The sequence below is a fragment of the Microtus pennsylvanicus genome, chromosome X (genome assembly GCF_037038515.1).
Source record: "Microtus pennsylvanicus isolate mMicPen1 chromosome X, mMicPen1.hap1, whole genome shotgun sequence".
NCBI classification, from domain to species: domain Eukaryota; kingdom Metazoa; phylum Chordata; class Mammalia; order Rodentia; family Cricetidae; genus Microtus; species Microtus pennsylvanicus.
In genome coordinates this window covers 140,890,002-140,916,256 of record NC_134601.1, presented here as the reverse complement: position 1 = coordinate 140,916,256, position 26,255 = coordinate 140,890,002, and the positions used below count along the sequence as shown (strand labels likewise).

At 37.6% G+C, this 26,255-nt stretch overlaps 1 protein-coding gene across 2 annotated transcripts in view; it reads left to right on the top strand.

Moving 5' to 3' along the window:
* Positions 1 to 24,855, top strand: part of Maob (monoamine oxidase B) — a 104,742-nt gene extending 79,887 nt beyond the window's left edge. Inside the window, exons 4-15 of one of the 2 annotated variants that reach the window (XM_075957804.1) lie at positions 567 to 671; positions 1,518 to 1,609; positions 4,664 to 4,805; positions 6,788 to 6,937; positions 8,146 to 8,305; positions 11,572 to 11,668; positions 13,034 to 13,087; positions 16,621 to 16,678; positions 18,563 to 18,660; positions 21,818 to 21,929; positions 23,166 to 23,228; positions 24,304 to 24,855. In XM_075957804.1, the coding sequence (XP_075813919.1) occupies positions 567 to 671; positions 1,518 to 1,609; positions 4,664 to 4,805; positions 6,788 to 6,937; positions 8,146 to 8,305; positions 11,572 to 11,668; positions 13,034 to 13,087; positions 16,621 to 16,678; positions 18,563 to 18,660; positions 21,818 to 21,929; positions 23,166 to 23,228; positions 24,304 to 24,456 (1,284 nt within the window). In that variant the 3' untranslated portion in view covers positions 24,457 to 24,855. The remainder of the gene's footprint in view (positions 1 to 566; positions 672 to 1,517; positions 1,610 to 4,663; positions 4,806 to 6,787; positions 6,938 to 8,145; positions 8,306 to 11,571; positions 11,669 to 13,033; positions 13,088 to 16,620; positions 16,679 to 18,562; positions 18,661 to 21,817; positions 21,930 to 23,165; positions 23,229 to 24,303) is intronic. The other variant, XM_075957805.1, reaches the window with a different exon arrangement.
* The last annotated feature ends 1,400 nt before the right edge of the window (positions 24,856 to 26,255 follow it).

Below are 26,255 nucleotides of genomic sequence, written 5' to 3'. Positions count from 1 at the left end.
CAAATCTCTTGCAGTGCCTTTGGTTATGCAGTCTTATAAACTTCCATTTCCTTCCTCTCTTGATTATTCCTTGAAGCTTAAAACTTTGAGATTTTTTTAAATGAGTCATCCAACAATAGCTCTTTCCTGTGTTTATAAGAAACTTTCCCTCATCTTCTAAAAGCATACTTGCTTTTATGAATACAGCTGAACTAAATCATTATATGCTTAGATGTAAGGCCCTGAGGACTGAGCAAATTCATGCATAAGAAATGCATGTGTATTCTTCAGCATGGTGTTCTTGGTATGTTCTTTGTTTGCCAATTTGTTCATCCAGATTGTTACTACTCACTCATAAGAAGGTCCTTGACTGACTGACTGCTCTTCCAGAGGACCTATGTTCAATTCCCAGCTCCCACTTGGCTACTCACAGATGCCTGTAATTACATTCCAGGGAAACTGACACCCATGACAAAACATCAGTGTCCATAAAATAAAATAAATAATTTTCAAAAATGCCAACTTAGCAGATTTAACAAGATTTACACTGTTTTAAATGTTTTCTTCTAAATTTTTATATCTCACAGGGAAAATCATACCCCTTCAGAGGCCCATTCCCAGCAGTATGGAATCCAATTACCTACCTAGATCATAACAACCTCTGGAGGACAATGGACGAGATGGGTGATGAGGTAACACTTCCTAAAGCTGCATATGTATTTTTCATTATTCTTCAGAAGAAAGAAGGTACAAAGTATTGGTCATCCCACATGCATAACATAGTGCCCAGCACATACTAACAATCAATACACATCAGTAAAATAAATGAACTAATTTGTTTGTAATGTTTAAAAGAATGAGCTATCAAAAATACTGCTATTTGTATACACTTATTGAGCAAGTTGAGAAGTATGAAGCCTGAAGCCTTTCTGGGATTTAGAAAATCCCCCAGGACATAGACAGTTATTTGATTATCCATCACACCCAAACTTGCAGCTCCCAAATAAACACATGGAAGCTTTAACTGAAAACTGATTTCCAGATGGTTAGCTGCAATTCTTTCATTCAAGTTAAAGAGTTGAATTTGTGAGTGATATCTGTAAGCTCTTAACTTAATTTCTCTTACCTGTAGCTTCAGTTTCCATGATTGTAATTATCTATGGCCAACTGCAGTTGGAAAATATTAAAGAGAAAACTCCAGAGACACAACAATCACATAGATTATTACAATACATTGTTATAAACATTGTTTTGTTATTGCTAATATATTGCTGTTCAAGGTGTAATAAATTTTATTGTAGATATATTTTATAAGATAAATATCTTAATTCTAAAGAAAGTTACTATAAATTGAGTGCTATAGATTTGTGACAGAAGAGTTACACAGACAGATTTATGCTATTTGAGAAACTATTAGGGGCACTTGGAAAATTAAATTTTCAATTTTTTCTTCTTTGACTTAGATCCTTTAATGTTGTACAAATAGTTAGTTGAATGGAAAATTGTCTTTCTTTCTTCCTTAATGCATCTCACTGTAGATTCCCAGTGATGCTCCTTGGAAGGCACCCCTTGCAGAAGAGTGGGACTACATGTCAATGAAAGAGTTGCTAGATAAGATCTGCTGGACTAAGTAAGATTTTCCATTGGGCAAAAGCTTTTATTGTGAAAATCCTTGGGGTTTATTTGGTATGCCATTTAACAGGCAGGAGGCAATCAAGTGTCTGCTTTATGTCGAAAACCATACCACTGAGTAAGGAAATAGATGAAATATCCTGAAACAAAGTCTTCCTCTAAATATAGATATTTTTACTTCTTCAATGTAGTTTTGTGCCACCAAGCTGCTATTTCCCCTATGAAGTCCTCAGAACAAACCAGAATCAGCCATTTTTTTTCTTAGAACATTTTAAAGTCCGGTGGTTTAATAGTCTCCTGATATTGTTGACATAGGGATAGTTTTGTATTCCTCACTGATGGTTAAGTGTAGAGAGCACAAGCATTTGAAACACCTTTTATAATACAATACAAAATCTTACATACAAATCCCTCTCCTTCCCCTCCTTCTGCACCCCCCACCCCACTGTCCATCCACTCCTTAGGGAGGATCTGAAACTTTAATAATCGAAGACTGATTAGATGAAATAAAAGGTATCCAAAAGATGGGATAAACTAGAAAGTTTTAAAATCATGTTGTAGAAGAATACTTAGTTGTTTAAAAAATAATATTAAACACATAGAAAAGTCAGCTTTCTGGGAACTTTACCTGTAAACCACAAGCCTTGTGATAAAATACAAATTAATAGGAATGGGTTAATTTAACATGTAAGAGTTAGTTAATAAGAAGCCTAAGCTATTGGCCAAGCGGTGTAGTAATTTTAAAAAAGAAAAAGTGGGCTTTCATAGACTATTAATGGTGAGATATACAATCCCAACTCTGAAAATAAAATTATTTATAATATGCATTATAAAAAACAAAGGACATTCACTGCAATATATTTAGTGAATAGTGAATGGTACAATGCATTTACCTATTACTGTTCGGTTGGATATTTTGACTGCCTCAAAGCTTTCATTATTATTATTATTATTATTATTATTATTATTATTAGGCACATATTGTGTAAAGCAATCCATTCTGAAATGATCATTTGTGCTACAAAATTTATGGTTATTGTATCATTTAAGAACACTTATCTATGACATTTAAAACTTCATATGAGAACATAATTTATAATAGAACATATTTTTGCTGTAGTAGAATTATGCTTATTTATAAAGTTTGTAGATTTCCAATAAGATAATCTATATCTGTTCTGGAACTTCTGTTATGGAATGTTTTTAATAAATTCTAGTTGATCTTTTGTCCTCAAAGAGCTTTCAGGCACCTTCACAATAGAATCAGTTATGTTTCTCTAAGTTGATAGAGACCTGAGATTCTTTCAACAGCCTTGACCTCAGCCTCCAGTTAGTGAATACCTTTGGTGGCCAACTCACAGAAAGAATGTTGAGATATTTATTTGAAGAAGAATTGAGGCATTTTCTAATTATTACTAAGCAAGATGTCCATGAAATCATTTGCTGATTTTAAAGGTAACAGCGCTCAAAACAATTAGCCTATTCTTATTCAAAGTAGAGAACATCATATTGAGTGAGGTAACCCAGATCCAGAAAGACAAATATCATATCTACTCACCCATATGTGGCTTTTAGACATAAAACAAAGAAAATCAGCCTACAATTCATAATCCCAGAGTACCTAGACAACAATAAGGACCCTAAGAGAAACATAACATGGATCTAATCTAAATAGGAAGTAGAAAAAGGCTGGATCTCCTAAGTAAATTGGGAGCATGGAGACTATGGGAGAGGGTTGAAGGGGAGGGGAAAGGAATGGAGGGAAGCAGAGAAAAATGTATAGCTCAATAAAAACAATAAAAAATGACAAGCATACATTCAAAGACTAGTGCTGGTCATTTCCTTAGTCATAATTTATAAAATGTTGTTCAGAAGAGCAAAGTGTATTTTCATTGGGATCTTAGGTATGCAATTATGTTTTAGAAAAAACTATATGTAGAAAAAGAACACATCAAAATTAGACTTGTAATTTCTTTTAGATGGCAGAAATATGGAAAGTGCTCATTGCCTCATATTTTTATCTTATGAATTATGAATCAAAGCTTATCTAATGTGTATATATTTTATGTAATGAAACTAATATAATATTTATCTTTTTAAAGTAAAGAAGGCAAAATTACAAAACATTATTACTCTAGACTTCTTGACCTTTCATCCCTTAAATGCTGTAAAGTTCATTTTTTTTCTTGCTGAAACTCCCAGAGTAGATCAAACAAAAGATTAAGAATGGATTTGCTTGACACGGGGAAATGCAGTTTTTCTCCTTCACCTACAGCTTCAATTAACCATCATTAGTCTTTGCCCAGAAAGAACATTTGTCTTCATGGGAGAGATGGACTACACTCACATAAATTTTATTACTTTATAATTTTATGATTATTCATTTTATTATTAGCTATTGATAATTTCTTTAATTAGGACATTAAAGGAGTCTGTAATGCTCAGGACTGAACCCAAATCTTTACACAAAATGGGCAAGCCACATCCCTAGATCTATAAATTAAATTTTATCATAGGTTTTTAAGTAAGAAACAATAGATAAGCAGTTGCAGAGGTTTCTCTTATAGATGACTTGGGTTCACTTCCTAGCACCTGCATCAAGTGGCTCACAGCCACCTGGAAACTCTACCTTCAAAAGATCCAACGCCCTTTTCAACAACTGGACATATGTGGTGCACATAAATACACTTTGGATTTATAGAAGGAGAGAGATAGAGACAGAGATTCAAGATTATTTTTGAGAGTCTTGGCTTTAACCACTTAGTGAAAGTGAGTGCCTTTTACCCAAAGAAGAATTTCAGGAAGACTAGTGAGTGTGTAGGGACAACTGATGCCACAGGCTATGACGCCAAAGTCAATTCTGAAAAAGGTGTTTTGTTTTAGGGGGCATAAATTTCCAAGTCCATGTTTTCATGTTTTATGATACTGAATTCCAGAAGTTTGTTAAATTGTGGTAAACATAGCCAAGGAAACAAGAAACTTGACTACTCTAGACCTTTCAGAAGGCTCTGTTCTGCATTTGCGAACCATACTCTTGTTTCTTTCTGAACAGCTCGGCAAAGCAACTTGCTACTCTCTTTGTGAACCTGTGTGTCACTGCAGAGACCCATGAGGTCTCTGCTTTGTGGTTCCTGTGGTACGTAAAGCAGTGTGGGGGCACAACCAGAATCATCTCAACTACCAATGGAGGGCAGGTACTGTACCCACACAAACTCACTACTACAGAAATGGCTGTCATTCTGCAGTCACTAGATGCTGATGAATGAGACAGGCTTGTAGTTTGTCATGCTTTATTTACCGTGGTAGCTTCAAGTAGCTTTCAGAAGGAACCATCTGTTGTCAGGTATCCAAGTGGAAATTTTAAGAGGCTCCTCAGAAATTCCAAACAGGAAAACACAGACATGGCCTTAAATTTAAAGAACATGCCAAGGTGTGGGCTGTAGTTCATTGATAGAACACTTCCCTGGAATGCAACAGGCTCTGGATCCTTCCCCAGTACTAAGAAAGAAAAAGAAATAAAAAGAAAATAAATGAAGGAAGGAAGAGGTGAATGTCTTGAAAAGTGACGCCACATATGAGGATTCATTCTTCCTTTTATTTATTCAATGCCTGTTTGTTGAGCATTGTGAAAGGTCCCCTGTTAGGCAGAGTATAAAATGAATTTAAGTTTTTAATCTGTTTGGTGTTTTACTCCTTTCCTTCCTGTCTTCTTCACCTCCTATCCTTTCTTCTTCCTCCTCCTCTTTTCACCTTCTTTGTAGACCTATTTGAAAAAGTCTTTAAAAAGTTAATCAATGAATAATGAAGCTCTTCAGCAGGTAAAAGAGCTTATTATAAAAGTTTAACAGCTAAGTTCAGAGCAGGTAGAAAGAATAAGACTGGCTCCATAAAATTGCTCCCTGACCTTAACACTTCCACTCACATATACACATCATGCACACACACACACACGCAAACACACACACACACACACACACACACACACACACACACACGCACGCACACAATTACTACTAATAATAGTATAATGATTTTTGAATTAGCTGCTCTAAAACTTGAGGATGAGGAGGCAGTCAGGTAAACTGTGTGCATAGCCAGGTATAGTATTCAGAAACTCCTGAATGTTTGGAAACAGGGCTGAAGACAGGTGTCAGGGTCCGTGGCCCCAACATAGAAACTATTTTTTCCTAACTCAACCCATACAGAGGTGCAGGAAATAATGAGACACAGTTCACACAGCAATATGGGAAGGGCATCTCAGGCTTCATCCATTCCTGAAGATCTACCCGTGTTTTTTTATTCAAACACCTTTTATCCCCTGGGTAAACCAAGGTGGAAATTCATTAATATTCTCTTTCCGGGGGACATGGGACTACTGAATCACCTGCAACTTAAGTCACCAGCTTGGATTCTACACCTCTCCCCAGGCGATCTACATTTTAACAAAAGAGAAGGAACCATGCATCCTTGCCTTTGTTAGGTGGCCAGCTTGTTTGGCAGGATTGCAGCTGCCTTGGAAATTAAGCATGGCCAGAGAGCCTGGCTGCAAATACCTTGTATGAAATACGGGCCTACAGACAGGTAGATTCAGCAAGATGAAATGATATTGGTGGCCAATGGAGCAGCAGATATATGACCCTAGATAAGGTGGGCCCACCCAAAATAGAAGGAAAATGACTTGGTGCTGGAGGTGTAGTGTAGGAACGGCAGAAATGGGGTGTGTCTGATTCTGAGTCACAGAACAAATACTAGTAATACTCAGGAAAATGATGGTCAATATGTACGTAGAGTTTGACTAGGCCCAATGGACCAGCAAAAGAATGTAGAAGGGGCCCAGAGCAATGTGTTAACCAGGCAAAAGGGAAACCAGGTTTATTCTGAGAATGTTCAGCTCAGTTTGGAGCACTGGAATCCATAGTAATATAGCTTTGGGGTCAATTAATAAGCCAAGCCTATAATTTTGTCAAATGACAGTAGCCTCTAGTTAAAAATCCAACTAACAATAAAAATGTAAGTAAAAGTAAATCTGACAACAATGTATAGGAAATTATTCCCAATAATACTATGAAATTTCATATACATTAGAGAAGGAATAGCCAGGGGAAACAGCCACTTAGCTGTTTATGTCAGCTCTTATGTTGACCATCCACCCTTAGTCCAGTTTTCTTCTTTCCAGGAAAGGAAATTTGTTGGTGGGTCCGGTCAAGTGAGTGAGCGGATAATGGAGCTCCTTGGGAACCGAGTGAAGCTTGAGAGGCCTGTGGTTCACATTGACCAGAATGGGGAAAATGTTGTTGTGAAAACCTTAAACCATGAAATATATGAGGTAAGTAAGACTCTCAAAGTGAGGGAAAGCGATCAGAATCCCATGTGTAACTGAAGCATATATGAGGTCAAGGATAGCCCAGACTTCTTAGAATTGATTGGCCACAGCTACATCTGCCTGAAAGAAAACAAAAGGAATGAAACTCTTTGAGAGGAGAGAAGATTAAAAATGTACTCACTTTAATTGACCCTTGCGTAATTAAAAAACCAAAGGAAATATTTGATAAGTATCAAGGATGGCTTATGGGCCTGGCATTATTCTAAGAGTTTGGAATTTTCTCACTTCATGAGGTTTTACATTTTAGCAAAAGACTAAAGCTATAGCCAAATATATTGAAATCTAAAGTGTATCAAATAGTGATAAGTAGTGTGGAAGAATGTAGATGAAAGTTTCTGTCTTGCTCAGTCTCACGGCTGTTCAGTCCCAAAGAAACACACAGAGGCTTATATTAATTATAAACTGGCCTATTAACTCAGGTTTCTTATTAACTAGCTCTTACATCTTAAATTAACCCATAATTCTTGTCTATGTTGAGTCACATGGCTTGATACCTTTTCTCAGTAAGGCATTCTCATCTTGCTTTCTCTACATCTGGCTGGTGGTTGCAGACTGTGCCTTTCCTCTCCTAGAATTCTCCTTGTCTGGTCAGCCAACCTATAGTTCCTGCCTGGCTACTGGCAAATCAGCATTTTATTAAACTAATACAAGTCATAAATCTTTACAGTGTACAAGAACATTATTCCACAGCAGACAAATCAAATGGGAAAAGAAGAAGGCATCCTGTAAGGATGACTGGGATGATGGATCATGTTACTTTAAATAAGGTTGTTAGCAAAGGCAACATAGGTAAACTAGAGCTGAAGGAGATGACTCTGTGGGAAAAGAACTACAGATGGATGGAACAACAGCCAGGACCAGGGCCTAAATTGGAAGCATGTCTGGACTGACCAAGTAATGCAAGGTGATCAAAACGCAAGCAAAATGAAGGCAGGGACTAAGAAATGGAATGGAGAGGCAACCAGGAAGGCATGGAAGGTTTAGAACTACGGAGTATTAAAGGCTGCTTTAGTTTTTAACAAGGTCTTTCTGGCTTCACTGTTAAGGGATGAAAAGGGAGCAAGGGTAGAAACATAAAGAGAGAGAGAGAGGATTTAAAAAATCTTCTGTAGCAGGCCAATGGTGTTTAACCATGTTTACTTTTCTTTCAGGCTAAATATGTGATTAGTGCCATTCCACCTATTCTTGGCATGAAGATTCACTATAGTCCTCCCCTGCCGATGCTAAGAAACCAGCTGATCACTCGTGTGCCTTTGGGTTCAGTCATTAAGTGCATAGTTTATTATAAAGAACCTTTCTGGAGGCAAAAGGGTAAGTACATTCTGGACATAAAGACGTAGCAGAGAAGGCCCAAGAAACTTTGTATCAAGATACATATTTGGATATAACTATTTTTGTTAGAATTCTGGACAAAGAACTCCTGATCCTGCGGTCTCGACCTTCTGAATACTGGTATTATAGGTGTGTGCCACTATCTCTGGCTACTGCAGTTTCTATGAACAATTCTTGCAAATAAAATATATTGACACAAACTCATGAATTATTTTTCCTTGGAATCTGACCAATTCTTTCAATAATTTGATTTCAAGTTTATTTAATCCTCTCCAAATCTCCATGAAAACATGTGACTTTATTTTCTAAGATACCAAAAGCATGAATTTATAAAACATGGATTCATAAATGGAGATGTAGCTCAATAATTGAATGATCTCACAGCACATGCAAGACTCTGTGCTTTATCCCTAACTTCACACACCCAAAAAGTGGCAATTGTGAAATTTTTCAGGTCATGTTTTCTTAGTGTCAAGCTCCTACTAAAGGAAATAAAATCCATTTCTTCATCCATGTATATTTATGCTACTACACCAGGTAGGACAGTGAATGGGAATGCTCACGAAAGTGCTGCACTGTGCATTGTAGGAAACACTCCTGATGTATCATGTCTAACATTCACATCACTAGATACATATGGGTACCAACCACCTGAAATGTGGTTAGTGACACTAAAAACAATTTTTTGGCATTTTATTGCTTTAAGTGAATCACCACATGCAGTTAGTATCTGCTGCTTTGAACAACATGTACAATCATTTCTTTTTGTTCTCTGATCATGTCTACTTATCTACCGAGTGAAGACTAGGAAAGATGAGCAATCCCTTCGGCTGAGGGTAAAATAAGGCTAGGGTGGACTTGAATGGGAGGAAGACTGTAGACATAAGACTGTGTTGGAAACAATTGAGAATAGTGTCACAGTTTGGTGTCTGGATAGCATTTCCTGTGCACAGTCAGCCCTCTGTATCCATGGGCTCTGCTCATCACATCTAGCCAGCTTCAGATGAACAAAATTCAGAAGAGAATTATACCTGTCTTGAATATGTGTAGGCCTTTTGTTCTTGTTAGTTTCTCAGTCATTTAATATAAAAATTTATGTGGCATTTATATCCTATTAGGTATTTTTAGCAATCTCAAAATTACTTTTAGTGTATAAGAGAATGTGTTTAGGTTCCCACCTTATGTAAGAGACTTGCACACTCAAGGATTTTGGTTCTCTTGGGGGTTCTTTGTAGTTGGAGGCTATTCATTTGTTCCCGGCTGCTCAGACTCAAAATAATCACACAGAAACTGTATTATTTGCAATACTGTTTGGCCAATAGCTTAAGCATATTTCTAGCTAGCTCTTATAACCTAAACTAACCCATCCCATAATCTATACATCACCATGAGGTTGTGGTCTACCGGCAAAGTTTTGGCAGACTCTGGTGAAGGTGCCTGTCTCCTATGGTAGCTATATGGTTTCCTCCCTGTCTCCTCTTAGTCTCTCTCTTCATCCCTGTTTGGATTTCTCACCTGGCTTTACTCTCTTAAGCCATTGACCAAAACAGCTTTGTTCATTAACCAATAAAAGCAACACATATACAGAAGGACTTTCCACGCCAGTTCTTGAAGTAAAATCTCCTAGATAAGGAGGGACAGCCAATTGATAACCTTACCCAGCCATGCTTCAGTCTCTTAACTCCCCTGCCAGCAGCTAGTCCTGGTTATTGTTCTTACTGTATTGGAATATCTACTGAGCAAGTATTCTACCCTTTTCAAAGGACTTACCTCAAAGAGCTCTGTCCTTTTGCCCTTTGAATTCAATAACAATAGCATAATGGGGCTGAGTTTCTTCCTTCTGAGACCCAGGCCACAAATTTTAGGTAGCTGGCTATGGGCAAGTTGATAGAATTTAGGACAAGGAATAAACACTAGTTTAGGTTTTTTGTTTGTTTGATGTAATTAGTTAGTGTTTAGTTATTATTTAATACACCGTATTTTGATCATATTCTTTCACTCCTCCTTCCAGATCCTCTCCACCTCCCTATCACATATTCTCCAATATACTCTAAATAATTTCTATTTAAAATACTTAATACAAGTTGCCATCTAATAGCAATTATACAATATATATGTTTATACTATATATATGTGTATGTAATATATGTATATGTATAAATAATATAAACACCTCAATATAAACACTATACATAGGGAATCATAGCAAGAAAAGTTGATATATTCAGTTAGTATAGATTTAACTAAAAATGTTTTTGGTTCTTTGAAACAGGATCACTTTATGTAGCCCTGGCTGTCTTAGAATTCACTATGTAGACCAGCTAACTAGTATTGAATGCACAGAAATTCTCCTGTCTCTATCTAGAATATGCTTGGGTTAAAGATATGTGCCACCAAGCCTGTCCTTAAATTTTTTTTGATAGTAAGTTTGAATTGACTATTACAGAACTCACAGATACAGAGGTCCAACTGTATTTTGTTCCATACAGTGATGATAAGATTACCTTAATTCAGAATAAATTAAAATTCTTACCCATGTTGCTATTCTTGAAAGAAAAGAGTCTTTAGAGGTCAGGTTTAAAATGGGACTCTGTGGTTCATTTTAGTTTCCCATGTGCTCTCTACCCTGTGTTCTAAAAGTTGAAGGCTGCTTCAACTGGCATTAAGTCATTAAGTGTCATGACACAGTAGGACCATCTGTAGTCCTAGCTATTCAAGAGGCTGAGGCAGGAAGGTCACATGAGACCGGGAGTTCATGACTGGCTTGAACAATATAGTGAGACCCCACCCTAAAAGAAAAGTTGGAAGAGGAGCAGCTCCTCATGAAATAGGAACATGTAGTCTCTTGTATTTCCATTTCCATTTACCACTTTGATTTTGTTCAAGACAGTGTTTTACATAGTTGGTCTCAAAATCACTATATACCTGAGGTCTCTGCCTCTACCTCCAGGTGTGGGGATCACAGGTATGTACCACCACACCCAGTTTGTTCACTGCTGGGGAACAAATCCAAGGCACTGTACCAGCTGTGCTACAATGTCTGGACCTACTCACTTTTTTCATAAGACCTTGATTACCTAGCCGTCTCCTTGACATCAGTTTAATTTGCTTTCATATACTTAGAGTATAATGTGTTATGTTTGGCCTCCAAATTTCTCAAGTTGAAAACTGTATGTTTAATTGCATTTGTTGTGGGTGAAATGATATGGTAATGAACATGTTCATTCACTTCACTGTTTTCTAAGATTTCTGTGGAACCATGGTTATTGAAGGAGAGGAAGCTCCAATTGCATACACATTGGATGATACCAAACCCGATGGCAGTTATGCCGCTATAATTGGGTAAGGCACAATTATAGTATTGTAGTCGTATTTGCTATTGGCAAAGCAATAGAATACTGTTGATTAAGGAATACAAAGCTTTGTTAAAAGAATTTTTTACTTGATAGTACTAATCTCCGAATTCAGTGTTAGAAGTATTTTATTCCTTCTTTTTAATTAATAAATACCTAGATGTCAAATACGAATAACATTTAAATTTTGTTGTATCAATTTTCTACCTCATATTTAATGTATTAGTAGATATATTTCGGGGACATCTTTACATGATAGACTGATCTTACTCAGTGTATTACTAGGAGGAGTGTTTTACTAAGTAGTTTGTGGGCATCCATGTAGTTTACTATGTTGTCTGTTGCTGCAGCAAAATTCTTAAGACTGACCAACTGAGGAAGGAAAGAGCTTCGCTGTAGCTCACAGTTTTGGAAGTGCAAGCGCATGGAATCAATATGCACTCGGCTTCTAATGAGGAACTTATGCTACTCCATACATGGCAGAAAAGTGGGAGGGATAAACATCTATTGCAAAATCACATGGCAAGAGTGGATTCAAAGAAGCAAGCAGAGAAACCAAGCTTGCTATCTAAAATAGCCCATTCTCCTAAGAAGTAAACCACTGTCATGAAAAGCATATTAGTCCTTTGAATTTCTAACGAAGTAATGTTCTGAAAGTCCCTACCACCTCTCAATGTCATTATAATTCAACATGAGTTTGGGTAATGACCATTCTATCTAACTCACAGTAAATGTTACTTATGAGAGTGAGCTTTTTTCTGAGTCCCACTACAAAGAAGTGAAGGCCAGCCCTATCTTCACCTTGCTAGGGAAGACTGGCATAGCTGAAGAGTGTTTGGGGGTCAGTAGTGGATATAAAGACATATTTACTAGAGTAAACATTGAGATGACCAACAGAAGGCCAAGGCGAGAACAGGTAGGGCAAAACAAGTTGCTAAGAAGAAAGCAGTTGTTGAGTTGGAAATGTGACAGCATCCAAAAATCTAAGTGTTATAGACAGAACCAAAGGGCAAGAGGGCAAAGGACTGGAGACCTCAGACACAGCCTTAAGTGAGCATTTGAAGTCCAAGTCCTTTCCTCTTGGTCACCAGCTTGATGGAGGGCAGTGGTTCCGTCACCATATTACCCTAGGCAGAAATCATGGCCAGACATTTACTTTTGGTACCTTGATCTCCCAAAGCCAGAAAGTGCTCCTCACTGTCAGGAATGCAATATAAAAACAGGGACACTATGAATATTGTTAGTATATAAATGGTTTCTTCTACATGCTGCACAGAGTGTGTGTAGCTATAGAAATGAAGCTAAGATGAAAGAAAGTATTAAATTGCCCACTTTTTCTTATTTGTGTTTTCAGATTTATCCTGGCTCACAAAGCTAGAAAACTGACACGCCTTACCAAAGAAGAAAGGTAACAAAATGTTTTCTTTCTTCTTTCTTTCTTTCTTTCTTTCTTTCTTTCTTTCTTTCTTTCTTTCTTTCTTCCTTCCTTCCTTCCTTCCTTCCTTTCTCTCTCTCTCTCTCTCTCTCTCTCTCTCTCTCTCTCTCTCTCTCTTTCTTTCTTCCCTCTCCTCTTTCTTCTTCTCCCTCACCCAAGTCCCTCCTCCTTCCTTCCTTTTCTCACTCTGCTTCTTTCCCTCATTCCCTGCCAACTTCCTTCCTTTCCTCCCTCATTTGCCCTGCTTCATCCCTTGTCTGCCATTCTTCCTTCTCTTCCTCTCTTCTACTCTCCTTTCTTATTTCCTTACTTCCTTTTATTTTTTAAGTTGGAAGAAAATAATCTTTTAGAGCAAGAACACATACTAAATAGGGAGTGTGGCTTTTCAAGTAAGTTGCCTTTCTTTCCTCTGCCTTTTTGTCTCCCTCCTTTCTTCTTTCATTTTTGACTATTTAGTTGTCTTTCAGTGTTTATTTGCTTTTTAACTTACAAAATACCCTATAATATGTGCATTACTAATGTGATGTATCTGCTATGCAAATGACAAGGGTCTTATATGCCACAATGCTTATTACTTAAGAACCAAATATTCAAATTACTACTTATCAAGTTATTGTACAAAGACATTATGCTCAGAACTATGAACAGTATGAAAAAGGACATAATGAGAGTGCTGAACATTTACTTATGAAGGAGAGAAGTAGACAAATTGCTAGGTTAGGCAGCACTACATAAGTGATGCATAGCAGTTGTAGATTATAGGTACAGAGACTAATTTCTCTGGAGGTTATGTCTTCTGGCAATTTTTCATTCACCACTGGTAACATATTTAATGACCCAAAGCCTAAATGACTTTACAGTGCATTCTTTCTGTCTGCATCAGCTTGTTCTCCAAAACCAGTGCTACATTGATGCATGGCCAGAGTTGTGGAAGTCTGACTGGGCCATAGATTTTAAAATATTCCCAATGGAATATAAGATCCATGAAATTTAGGAAGTGTTATCTGATTGACTCACTACTTAATCTTCAATGCCTTGAACACATCTTTTCCCAATTTGTCCTTTTGATCATGTTCAGAACTTAATCATCATATACTGTAACAGCTGTATCTTTTTATGTGGTCAAGATTATTCATTTTAACAGTTTAATAAATGATCTGTCATACACAGAAAAATTCTATTCCAAAATACTGTTTTTGCTTTATCTTTTGTTTATATTTTATTTTCTAAACATGTGTGTCATGTGGGTGAGTGCATGTGTGTATGTCTATGTAACGTGTGTGTGTGTGTGTGTGTGTGTGTGTGTGTGTGTGTGTGTGTGTACATGTGAGTGAAGGTTCCCTTGGAGGCCAGAGGTGTTGGATACCTCTAGAACTGAAGTTTTGGGCAACTATGAACTGCCCAGTGTAGATTCTGGGAACTTAACATGGGTCCTCCAATGAACAATATACACTCTTTTTTTCTAAATATTTATTTATTCATTATGTATACAATATTCTGTCTGTGTGTATGCCTGAAGGTCAGAAGAGGGCACCAGACCCCATTACAGATGGTTGTGAGCCACCATGTGGTTGCTGGGACTTGAACTCAGGACCTTTGGAAGAGCAGGCAATGCTCTTAACCTCTGAGCCATCTCTCCAGCCCCAACAATATACACTCTTAACCACTGATTTATTTCTTCAACCCTCCAAGATATGTATTTTTAATTATCCATTTTCCCACCACTTTGGGGCTAATAATGAAAGAGGAGTTAGGTGACTTGCTGCCTAGTCAGGCTGCCCTCTGACTCACTATTTGGCCCAGGCTTGCCTTTAAGTCCCAGGCTTCCTGCCTCCATCTCTCGAGTGCTGAAATCACAGGCATGCAACACCGTGCCCATCTCTGGACTCTATCTGAAAATCTTTTCTTTTTCTGAAGTATATTTTGAAGTAAGAGTTTATATCATAGAGTGTCGAGGTACTCATGACTGCTTATTAATAACCAAAGAGTTATTGATGCCTTCTAGGGGAGAAAAGCCATGGTTTCTTTAAGGATGTAGACTCTAGTAAACTGACCATGGTCTGGTGGCTGAGCCCACATCCATGAATAAATAGCTAGCACATATTGGACTTGGTGAGTCATTAAAAAAGGAGGGGATAGGGAATAGATATAGAAGGAGTTAAGGGGAAGATTGGAGGAGAGAAATGATCAAAATATATTGCATATATGTAAAAACTTCTCAAATAATAAATAAAATATAACTTTTTAAAAAGAAGTGAAGGTTCAATTTCATTTCTTTCCTTGGCAGCCATATTTTGGAATTATCAGTCTCTTCTCCAAGGGTTTAAAAGGCCCACCTTTCTGAATTCTAAGCCTCTTTATAGATTTCATTCCATTTCTAATGTTACCTGCATACCTTTATTCTGTCATCATTCCTCTGTCCGTGCCAAGCTATTTCAGAGGAAGAGAGATGCAGAAGAAAGTAAGAGTTTTTGGTCATCTGCTTGTAGAAAGAGTTCCTAGATTTAAAACAAGATTACATTTTAGAAAGAGATTTAGTTTTATGTGTATGAGTGTTTTGCCTGCATGTATGTGTGTGCACCATATTGCGCTATGCCTGGTGCCTGATGATACTAGAAGAATGTGCTGGATGCCCTGGGGCAGGGGTTGCAACCTGCTGTGAGCTACCACATGAATGCTGAGTATTGAACTCAAGTCCTCTGGAATAGCAGCAACTCTCTTAACTCCTGAACCCACTCTCCAGTTCATGATAATACTACTTTTACAACTCTAAATCATGCTTAAGATCCCCTTTATAGTATTACTAATCTATAAAAACAGTATTGAAACAGCTATATTTATTTAAAGACATATATCATTAGCTAGATTTATGTTAATTGATAAACTACTTGATTCATCTTATTTGGTTAATTATAATTGCCGGCTTACTTCCAACTCTACCACTAGACTTAGAAGCTAGAATTTGCTAAGAATTTATAAGAAACCATTATTGGACTAGAAACCTTATATTGGTGGTTTTCAAATTTGAGATTCACTTGGAATGCTTGTAAAATGCAGATCGCTGCTACTTTCCTTTCCAAGTTGAGAAGTCAGGGGAGGAACCTGAGACACGCCTTTCCAAGTTGATATACCCAGAGATTCACTTTAGTTTTTTTCTTAAAGATTTAGCAATAGTCTCCCTATTAGTTTTAAGATATTAGAAATATGATAAATTCTTTGTTTTCAAAAATTAAAATGAAGTTGGGTATGGTCACACTTTCCTGTAATCATCTCTCATGAGAGGTCAGGGCAAGAAGAATGAGAATGCCAAGCAAGCCTGGGTTACGTAGCAGTGTAGTATCTCAAACAAAAGAAAACAGTAATTAGTTAACATGAAATGCCAAAGTGGAAAAGCTAGCACTCAGACACTTTGATACAGGGAATAAATGTCTCTGACTCTTTCTTTGTCTCAGTTCCTTTAACCTTCATTTTCATCATTAAAACGTTATTTTTTTCTCTTTGTACAGACTGAAGAAACTTTGTGAGCTATATGCAAAAGTTCTGAACTCCCAAGAAGCTCTGCAGGTAAGGTTTCCCAGTCTTTTTCCAATGGGGAGAGGCCTGGGGTTATTTTTTGCCCCAAAAGCATTTTCAGGGACAGGTTTGTGTCAGTTGAACCCTACTGCTCATCTTTTCCCAAAGAATCACAGAAGGGTCTGTACATATAGGTTTAATGTATAAATGGTTCCATAAAGTGTGAGCTAGTCCTGTCTGTGTATATAATGAGGCAAGGAACCTGGGGCATACTCTGGGCTTAGGTAGTGCTTCTTTTGTCCCTAAAGTCAGAGCTGTTCCCAGAGCAGGCATTTGGGTGACAGCAGTTTGTAAATCAAAGTCTCTGGCACCGTATGAAATCATTGAATGATTGCTTAATGAGATAAGAAGTTGTTTTTGTATTTTCTAAAAGGTGATAATTTTTATTTGATAAAGTGTCTTCTAAAAAGGATATTGATGATCAATTTCTAATGCTGAAAAGATGTTGTTTTTGTCCTTGTGTGTGTTTTTATACAAAGAAAGTCACCTGCTTCAGTGTGACTTTGATATTTGTTGTGTCAGAGAAAGAAATTCCTTGGAGAAAGGGGAAATGAAAAAAACCTTTCTTCTGATTGGCTGCAAAGAGCCAGAGAAAGATGCTCAGAAAGCAACAGCTGCCCTCAGATGTCAAAAGAAAGCATAATGATAGGGATAACACGGAAAGGGACTTAGGGCCTGTCACTACTTAGGCAGGCCCTCACACTTTGTAAATAGGACACCTTAAATGACTATGCAAAGTCAACTAAATGATTGAATTAAAAAAAAACAAAAGCTTTCAAAGTCTAGTTCTAAATATTTTGTTATATCAATGTTCTGTTTTCAAAATATGCTGAATAATAAACTTTCTGTCTAGGTTATTCATTGTTGGCTCCCCCCATCCCCAGGTAGAATTGAACCTAGGGTGTTGCATGCTAGGTCTGTGCTCTATTTTTATAAGGAGTTCGGATTTTGCAAATCTCTCAGCTAAAATACAGCCTCTTAATGGCTAAAACACATTTTCCAGACCAGTGGTTGTTTTACAGCTTCAACCATCCTGGCATAGTGAGCACATACTATGAAGATTATTCTACCTCCAGCAAAGCTTGCTGCTACCAAAACATCGTCTCTTTCATAGATAAACACTTCTGGTTGTTTTTCTTGGTCAGCCATCCTTGTAAACTATATCATTTTAAAACTTTTTCAAAACCATTGAACACTAAAAGCTTTCTGATAGGTAAAAGAAAGTGAAACTGGAAACTGATAATTATTATGAGCAAGAACTTAAGATACCCATGTTCAGGAATAGTGGTGCATTTCCATGATCCCAATACTTGGAAGGTAGAGGCAGGAGAGGAGAATCAAAACTCTTAGGTAAGCTTATACCACATGAGAAAACTTTGTCTCAGAGCATAATTAAATTAAGACAGGTATGTGACAAATGAGAAAACTTTGTAATGTCTGAAATTATTACAAGTTTATTATTCAAAACATTTACCTGCCCAAAGACCTGTCTTAAGAAACATCAGGATAATACGGCTGTATTTCAGAAGTGCATATAGCCTTCTGTATGTACAGGTCCTGAAAAATATTTGAAAAACTGCCTGAAGTTTCAGTGTGATAAGTATTTGCATGGCATTTTATTGCAGTGTGTGCTATAACTAATCTAGAGATGAATTAAAACATACAGGAGGGTTGCACACATTACATGCCAATACTGCACTACTTTCTACAAAAGCCTTGAGGGAGCAGGAAGGCTTGGAAGCAGTGTCTTTCAGATTCTAAGAGACAGGTGCAATTTGTTCTGTACAATGAAGTCTATAAGCATGTACTGGATACACAATAGACAAGATACCATCCTCTGCCTCTCTTTCAAGCTTTTGTCCCTCTTCCTCACAGCCAGTCCATTATGAAGAGATGAACTGGTGTGAAGAGCAGTACTCCGGAGGTTGCTACACAACCTACTTCCCTCCCGGCATCATGACCCAGTATGGAAGGTACTGCCCCATCACTGCACCAACTCATACAGGGCTGGCACACATTATTCAAACAAGCCATGTTTAATAAATAAAAATGAACCGAGCTGTGACTGAAAGCCCTGCAATTGAAGCCAAGCTCCAGATAAGTGTTACCGTGTTTCTTGCTAGTTTTTGTCAATACCAGAGAGAAAAAAATATCCCCAACTTCCTTTGATGCTCATGCGTCTCATAAAGGAAGTCACAGTGCTGCACCATGTTTGCTGGTTCCATTCTTCATTCTGCTAGAGAAGTAAACTCAACCAATATAACCAGAGAAAGTTGACACATAAGAAGCACTTTAAATAGCCAGAGGGTTCGTTAAGATTGACAGTACTGTGTCCTAATACTTAGTCTGGAACTCAATAAACTTCCCCAGGCACTGTTCTGTGTCAATGTGGGCATGGCACTGTAAACTTAGAATCAATTCTAGACCAAGGAGGAAAGGGCTTGGGTTCCTACTCTATTACTAGCAATCAACTATTTAGTCATTATTGTTGTTGGTTTTGATTTTCCTTAGCACATGCATGAGAAACACAAGATAATGTAATTATTATCTGAGTTATTCTTTAGAAACTTTATCCTGATTATAACATATGATATGACTCTCCCATTCAGAGTTCATAGGTTTTTAGTAGTAAGAGCATTGTGCATCCAAGTATGAATCACTGGTGTTGAGTTCAATGCATTTGATGATGATAACAAGGTGTAAATTAAGAGTCATTACTCCAATTCTCCTAGCAACACTAAACTAAATCAGGAGAAATAATGAAAGGGCATTGAGAGAGTACAACACAGAGTGTTAATGGGTAAAGGCAAGTGATCCAGCTCTCCATGAGAACCAGTGTGGAAGAAGGGTCAAAATTTGTTTAGCAAAAGATGATTAATGATTCTGGAGATTATGTTCCTTATCTGCCTATAGAGGCCAAAATAGAATCCAGAGAAAATTTGAGGGCTAAAGGATATTGATACTGTCCAATAAACTTCTGAGTCATTAGGTTGCTTTTCAGATATGCTGGGTACAAACTAAGTACAAGTAATTGTTTCATTCGGTGTGTACTGGATAAGTGCCAACCATTTCCTTACTGTTTCTAAAGATGTCAATATCAGTACCTCCTTTCTGAAGAGTTGACAGTGTTGGAGGCAATGGTGGGAAGCAGAGGAAGGACAGAACATTAGAAAAGAAAGTACTAAAGTAGTAGTGCCAGTGCTTTCCTTAAAGGCTATAAAATATTCTGGGCACTTGTGGAATTCTGCAATCTCACCTTAGCTAGTGAAGTGCAATGGCTTTGTGTCAGGCTGCAGGGAGCAGAAGAAGCCTCCTGGGGAATGCAGTCTAGGCCAAATGGTATATAAGCAATCATTGTTTGGAATCCTGCAAACGAGGCCTTGGGCAAAGCTAGGTGTGACGGGGCTATAGGAGATACTGACGACAGAATGACAAGAATCAAGGATTTAGAAGTGGCTCAACAGTTAAGAACCTTTTTTGATCATGGAAGCCTGACATGGAATGAAAATGGCTGTAAATGGTACTCCTTTTAAGGTGTGTTTGTAAGCGTGATAACAGACTTTCATTCTTATGGGCTACGTGCCTGTGATCTTTCCATCTCTTTGCTTAGAATGCTAGCACTATGGAAACTGTGATGGTAATATATTAGGTAACACATAGATGGTAAAAATAGAGATGTTGGCAGCTGCTCGACATATTTCAAATGCTGCATCTGCAGTTTTCTAGCACTGTGGCTCTTGCTGAGTCACTGCACATTGCTCTGAGCCTGTTGGTTTCTATGTAATGTGAGATGTTAACTAGTAGTCTGTCATGGAGTTCTTGAAAAGATTACAAAGAAAATAGAACCGAGTACAGAGATGACATGTAGCAAGACTGTGTTAGAGTTGTTAGATCACTTGGATTCGAATACTACCTCTGCTATTTGCTGTCTGTAAACTAGAGAAAAGCACTTCACTTTTGTTGTTGGTTACATTCTAGGAAGAAGACCCTGAAGCAAGCAGTAAACAGGATAGATATTCCGCTGTGTCCTTAGGATTGAAACTAGGGAAAGGGAGAGGAAGGAAGCAAGAGTAGCTGGACGGGCAAGCTAGGTGATGATGCAATTTCAACAAAGGTGCCAGCTGACCCCATGAAGCATTCTAAAAGCATTCTGGAAGTAGAATGGTCCTTCTAAGTGGTCTCATGTTGAAGTTTGGGGCTTGCATTTTTTAAAAGCTTATTTCTGTCAGTCACTGGTGCTGGAAGGAGTCATGATGTAGTTTTCTCCAGTGGAAATAGCCACCTCCAACGAGTGCCCGCATGAGAATACCATCTTCTGGAAGGACTTCCACCAACAAACAAGTCCTTCATTCCTGGTGGTGCATCACAGGGCCTACCACAGTCTGCCTCCACATTCTCCTGTGGAAATGTGTATAATAATAATACTAGGGGTTTGGTGGGGAGTAATGAACTTTGAAGAGCTGGTGCCCAACAATTTTTAACTTAAAGTTTGATGTAATTATTCTGAAATGTAGCGAATAGGAGTTAATTATCATTAACCATAAGACTTATTTATTTATTCAGTTTTAATATTATAAGCCATCTTTAAAATCATTAGACTATCCCTTTAAGACATAGATAAGGTCTGGGGATGCGGTTCAGTAGTGGAACACATACCTAGCATATATAAAGCCTTTGGATACATCCTGTATCATACAGAAATAAAACAAAACAAGTAATTATTAAAACAGATGAGGAGGGCAAAGCTTGGTTAGAAGAAACTGTCAAGTTTAGTGGTAGAATAACTAGGTAAGAAATCAGAAGCATGTGACACCTTCCTCATATAAAGGTAACCATACATGCTTGGCTTAATCACTTCATAAAGATAATCAAATACTTATTTTGTCCATATTAATGTCAGATCTTTTCCCTGTAGTCTCTTGGAACTGGAGTGTGTGAACTTCCACTTTTGTTCCATTTTGCCCATGACAGAGATAATAGAATATCTAAGGTCCCTACGGAACATTATTCCACATTGCCAGTGTCTTCCTAGAAGTTTTTAATCTAAGAAATGAACTGGCCTGGGTCCTCATGAGAGAACCCATTTCTGGATTTATGAAATGACATTTACTTCTCTGTTTTTGTTCCCAGGGTTCTACGTCAGCCAGTGGGCAGGATTTTCTTTGCAGGCACTGAGACGGCCACACACTGGAGTGGCTACATGGAGGGAGCTGTGGAGGCTGGGGAGAGAGCTGCCAGAGAGGTAGGGCCCAGGATCATGGGCTTGAGGTGCACAAAAGCTTGATAAATAGCTCAAAAATACCTGAGAGCTTGGCAGTATCCCCACACAAACCATATTCCCCAGCTATAGACCTGGGAAACCATTATAATAGCAGTTTTAAGGAAAAGGAACAGCTTAATCAAACAAAATAATGAAAATATCTAAAATTTTACTTGAACTGGAGGTCAGATTTCAGTTGTACTTAAGAGATATTAACTGATGGTCCAGCAGTTAAGAGAGCTTCCTACTCTTTGAGAGAACTTGAGTTTGGTTCCCAGTGCCCACATCAGGAGGCTCACAACTGTCTATAACTTAATTTGCAGGGGAAACAATGCCATCTTCAGAGTCAGAGGTGTGTCTGCACATCAGACACACACATGCATATAACTACAAATACAACAGATCTTTAAAAATAGAGGGTCTGGAAAGGGGTCTCACAGTTAAGAGCACTCATTGCTCTTGCAGAGGCTTGGTTCCCAGCACCCACATTCAGTTCTAGGGGATCTGATGGCCTCCTGTGATCTCCAAAGCTTTCTCCAAGCACCTGATGCAATTATTATTATTATTATTATTATTATTATTATTATTATTATTATTATTACAAATTTTCACCTCCTCCCCTCCTCCCATTTCCCTCCCCCTCCCCTCAGTCCCTCTCCCCCTCCCTCTCCAGTTTAAAGGGCAGTCAGGGTTCCCTGCCCTGTGGGAAATCCAAGGTCCTTCCCCCTCCATCCAGGTCTAGGAAGGTGAGCATCCAAACAGACTAAGTTCCCACACAGCCAGTACATGCAGTAGAATCAAAACCCAGTGCCATTGTCCTTAGCTTCTCAGTCAGCCCTCCTTATCAGCCACTCAATAAGTACACATACAGATACATTTATTAAAATTTTTAAATAAAAATGATCACCTAGACCTGATGTTATAGAATCAAAAAGTATTTCCACAAGGATTCAAAATTCATATTATTCTTTTTCTGGCAAGTCTTCTAGTCTCATTCCCACTAAGGTATGTTCACATACACTAAAATTTATGGTGAAACTAATGGTTGAGACCTTTTATGCCATAAATAAAAGATCTTTAGGAATCTTTCTAAAGGTCAAGTAGATTTCTCTGCCCTTTACCTTGATATCCCTAGAGGCATTCACTTCATTCTTTCTTAAAGAATAAAAGAAAGATAATATCTGTTTTGCTATTTGTCAAGGTAATCTTTCATTTCAGATTCTACATGCCATTGGGAAGATTCCAGAAGATGAAATTTGGCAGCCAGAACCAGAGTCTGTGGTAAGCTATATTTCACAAATTTACTCTAACAATGATTGTTCCCATGAGCATAATTGTATATATGCAGATTCCTTTTCTTAATGATTCTATGTATGGCTATTTAAGTAAATCACATGAATTACAGGTTTATATGAACTTTGATAAATTTACAGTGCTATATATCTTGCAAATTAATAAGAAAAAATGATTTTTATCATAAGGAAATATTTTCTAGAGAACTCTAGACATACTTAAAATTGAGTGGGGATGAGGCATTGTGCAATGGCAAAATGGTTGCTTAGCATGTGTAAGATCCTGCGTTAGATTTCTAACAAGACAAGAAACAAAAGAAAGAGGGTAAAAAGAAACAAAGAAAACTCAAAATAAGAACTCAATCATAAGAGCTTCAATGTCTATTGAATGGTCTCATTTAATGATTCTCAAAAGGAAATAGGAAAATAAGGTAGAAAAAGAAGAGGTAGGGAAAGTTTATCATCTTTACCCTGTGGTGAAGGAGTAGAACAAAGTGAAGCACATTTAAACTCACTTCAATTACATTTTTTTGTAATAAAACCATAGAATTTTTTTCTGACTTGCGGGAAGGATGCACAGAGTTGAGAGAATGTGTATCCATAAGGTCAGTTATTCTTCTATCCTTTTAAGCTTAAAGCTATAGAGGACAGCCCTGACACTCCAAAATTACTGTCCGAGTACTTCTGCTAGAAATAGGTTGGTGGGCTGAGAGAGAAATTCATCCATCCTCTCTCAACAAACACTTATGATTTGCAAGGACCTGTGGTCTGAGAATGCAAGGGCTTTCAGATGGGAAGACAGAGAATAACCCCAAAGTATGATTCTGGCAGAGGATACCCTAAGAGAAAATATGAGAGGTGGGGCCATCTCAGCCTTGGGTTGCAGAAAGACTAGCAAAGTCACATAAATGGCCAGGTGAAGAAGAGGGCGTGAGCCACAAGGGACTGTTGTGTTTTATACCAGAGGTTGAAATGAGTGGGTTACTCTAAAATAAATCTGAAAGAAATAGTTTCTGGAATGACATGTTCAATATTGTACTCACGCAAATGTTCTCTGAACCCAGGATGTCCCTGCACGACCCATTACCAGCACCTTCCTGGAGAGACACTTGCCTTCTGTGCCAGGCCTGCTAAAGCTGCTTGGATTGACCACCATCTTTTCAGCAACAGCTCTTGGTTTTCTGGCCCACAAAAGGGGCCTGCTTGTGCGTTTCTAAGGAAGGGCCTTCCACACCCACAGTAGTCTCATTCTGTGCAGCAGGAAGGCTTTGGGAAGGGGTTGTTATAAAATTTCACAAACACGCAAAGAACATGGAGTGAAAAATTATAGTAACTTGTTTTCCATTTTGGCTGCTTGTGAGCGCCTCTACTGTGTTCCACCCATTTCCAACTTTTCTGCCCTCTCAATTTTTAGAACAGACACACTTTGTATTGACTGGTATTGTGCTACTCAGTAGATAGCCTTTAGTCTTTCTGTTTTGTGCAGTATTGACAACTGATTTTTATTTTTCTTGAGAGTGGAAGTCTTACCTTTGACGTTCTTTTGTATCTTCATTATAATTCCATTAACTGATTAAGACACACTTAAGTAATTAAAATAAATCTGTTTGAGCATATGTTTGTTGTTTCTTCTTTTTGGGTGAACATTAAAGGTTTTGATAAGCCAAACCAAGAGTCTAGATGTTATGTGCATTTTGATAGTGTGATTCATCATGAACTCACATATATGGTAAATGATTTAAAATTGTTCGGTAAGACACAGCTTCTTGCTCTTATCTCCAGTCAAAGTCCATCAAAATAATAGACACTAACTAACATAAGATTCATAACCTATTCAAATAATTATAACACTTCAGCTGACCTTTCATACTTCATATCAGTGTGGTGCTCTTTACTAGGTAAACCCATTAATTGCAAACTATAATGTCACAGTCCATTAAGTCCTGTATAAATTAATTATAAATGAGATCATCATTTTGAAGAGCTCACCCTTCTTGACTCCAGGGATTAATAAATAATACTAGAATTTCTGTTCCTACAGTGACATTCATGTGCATGGATTTATGGGACCTTTAGAAACTAAATGAAAAACGTAAAGAACCTATTAAGAATTCATATCTGTTTTGGGATTTCTAAATCTGTTTTAAAATGTACTGCTAGGATTAGAATAGTTACTTGGTGGTGGGACACTCAAGCAGCATTCCACAGCCCCAGGTTTTATCCTAAGCAGAAACAAATCAAAACTAATACAAGGAGGACGGAAATTGGAGGATTAGTGAAAATCAGGGATTTTATTATCCCTCAGTACTTATTAGTCATTTAAATTACTACAGTTGTACTGTGCTTTGTGACTTAAACTATAGGATTATTTTTCTGTTTAAGAAGAATGGGTAGCTGGCTTTGGTGGCTTACACCTAAGATTCCAGCACTTGGGAAGATTTCAGATTCAAGATCTGTCTAGATATAGATAAAGCCTATAAATAATAGAGGGGTGGAGTTTACCTCAATTGGTAGCATGCTTAATTAGCATACACAAAGCCCTAGGTTAGATCTCCAATATTTCATACAATTAGGCATGCTAATGCATGTCTATAATCCCAGAACTTGAGAAATGGAGGCAAGAAAATTGGGGGTTGAGGGTGATCATCAGATGTTTAACAGCCTCAGGAAGCATCAGACACAAGCTGAAGCAGTCCTGTAAACCAGTATGGACAATTCTCAGAAATATAAATGGAGGCCTATTGTATGGCCCCTGCAAAGTACTCAACATCATATTCCACAGACACTTGCTCAACCATGTTCACTACTGCTCTATTCATAATAGCTAGTAATCAAAACAACCTAATAGCCCTTCAACTGACGAAAGGATAATGAAATATATATATTTCATATAATATAATTTTTATATAATTCATTATATTTCATATAAATATGAAATCATGAATTTTGCAGGGAAATTAATAGAACTAAAGCATATTATACTGAATGAGATAACCTAGATGCAAAGAGATGAATA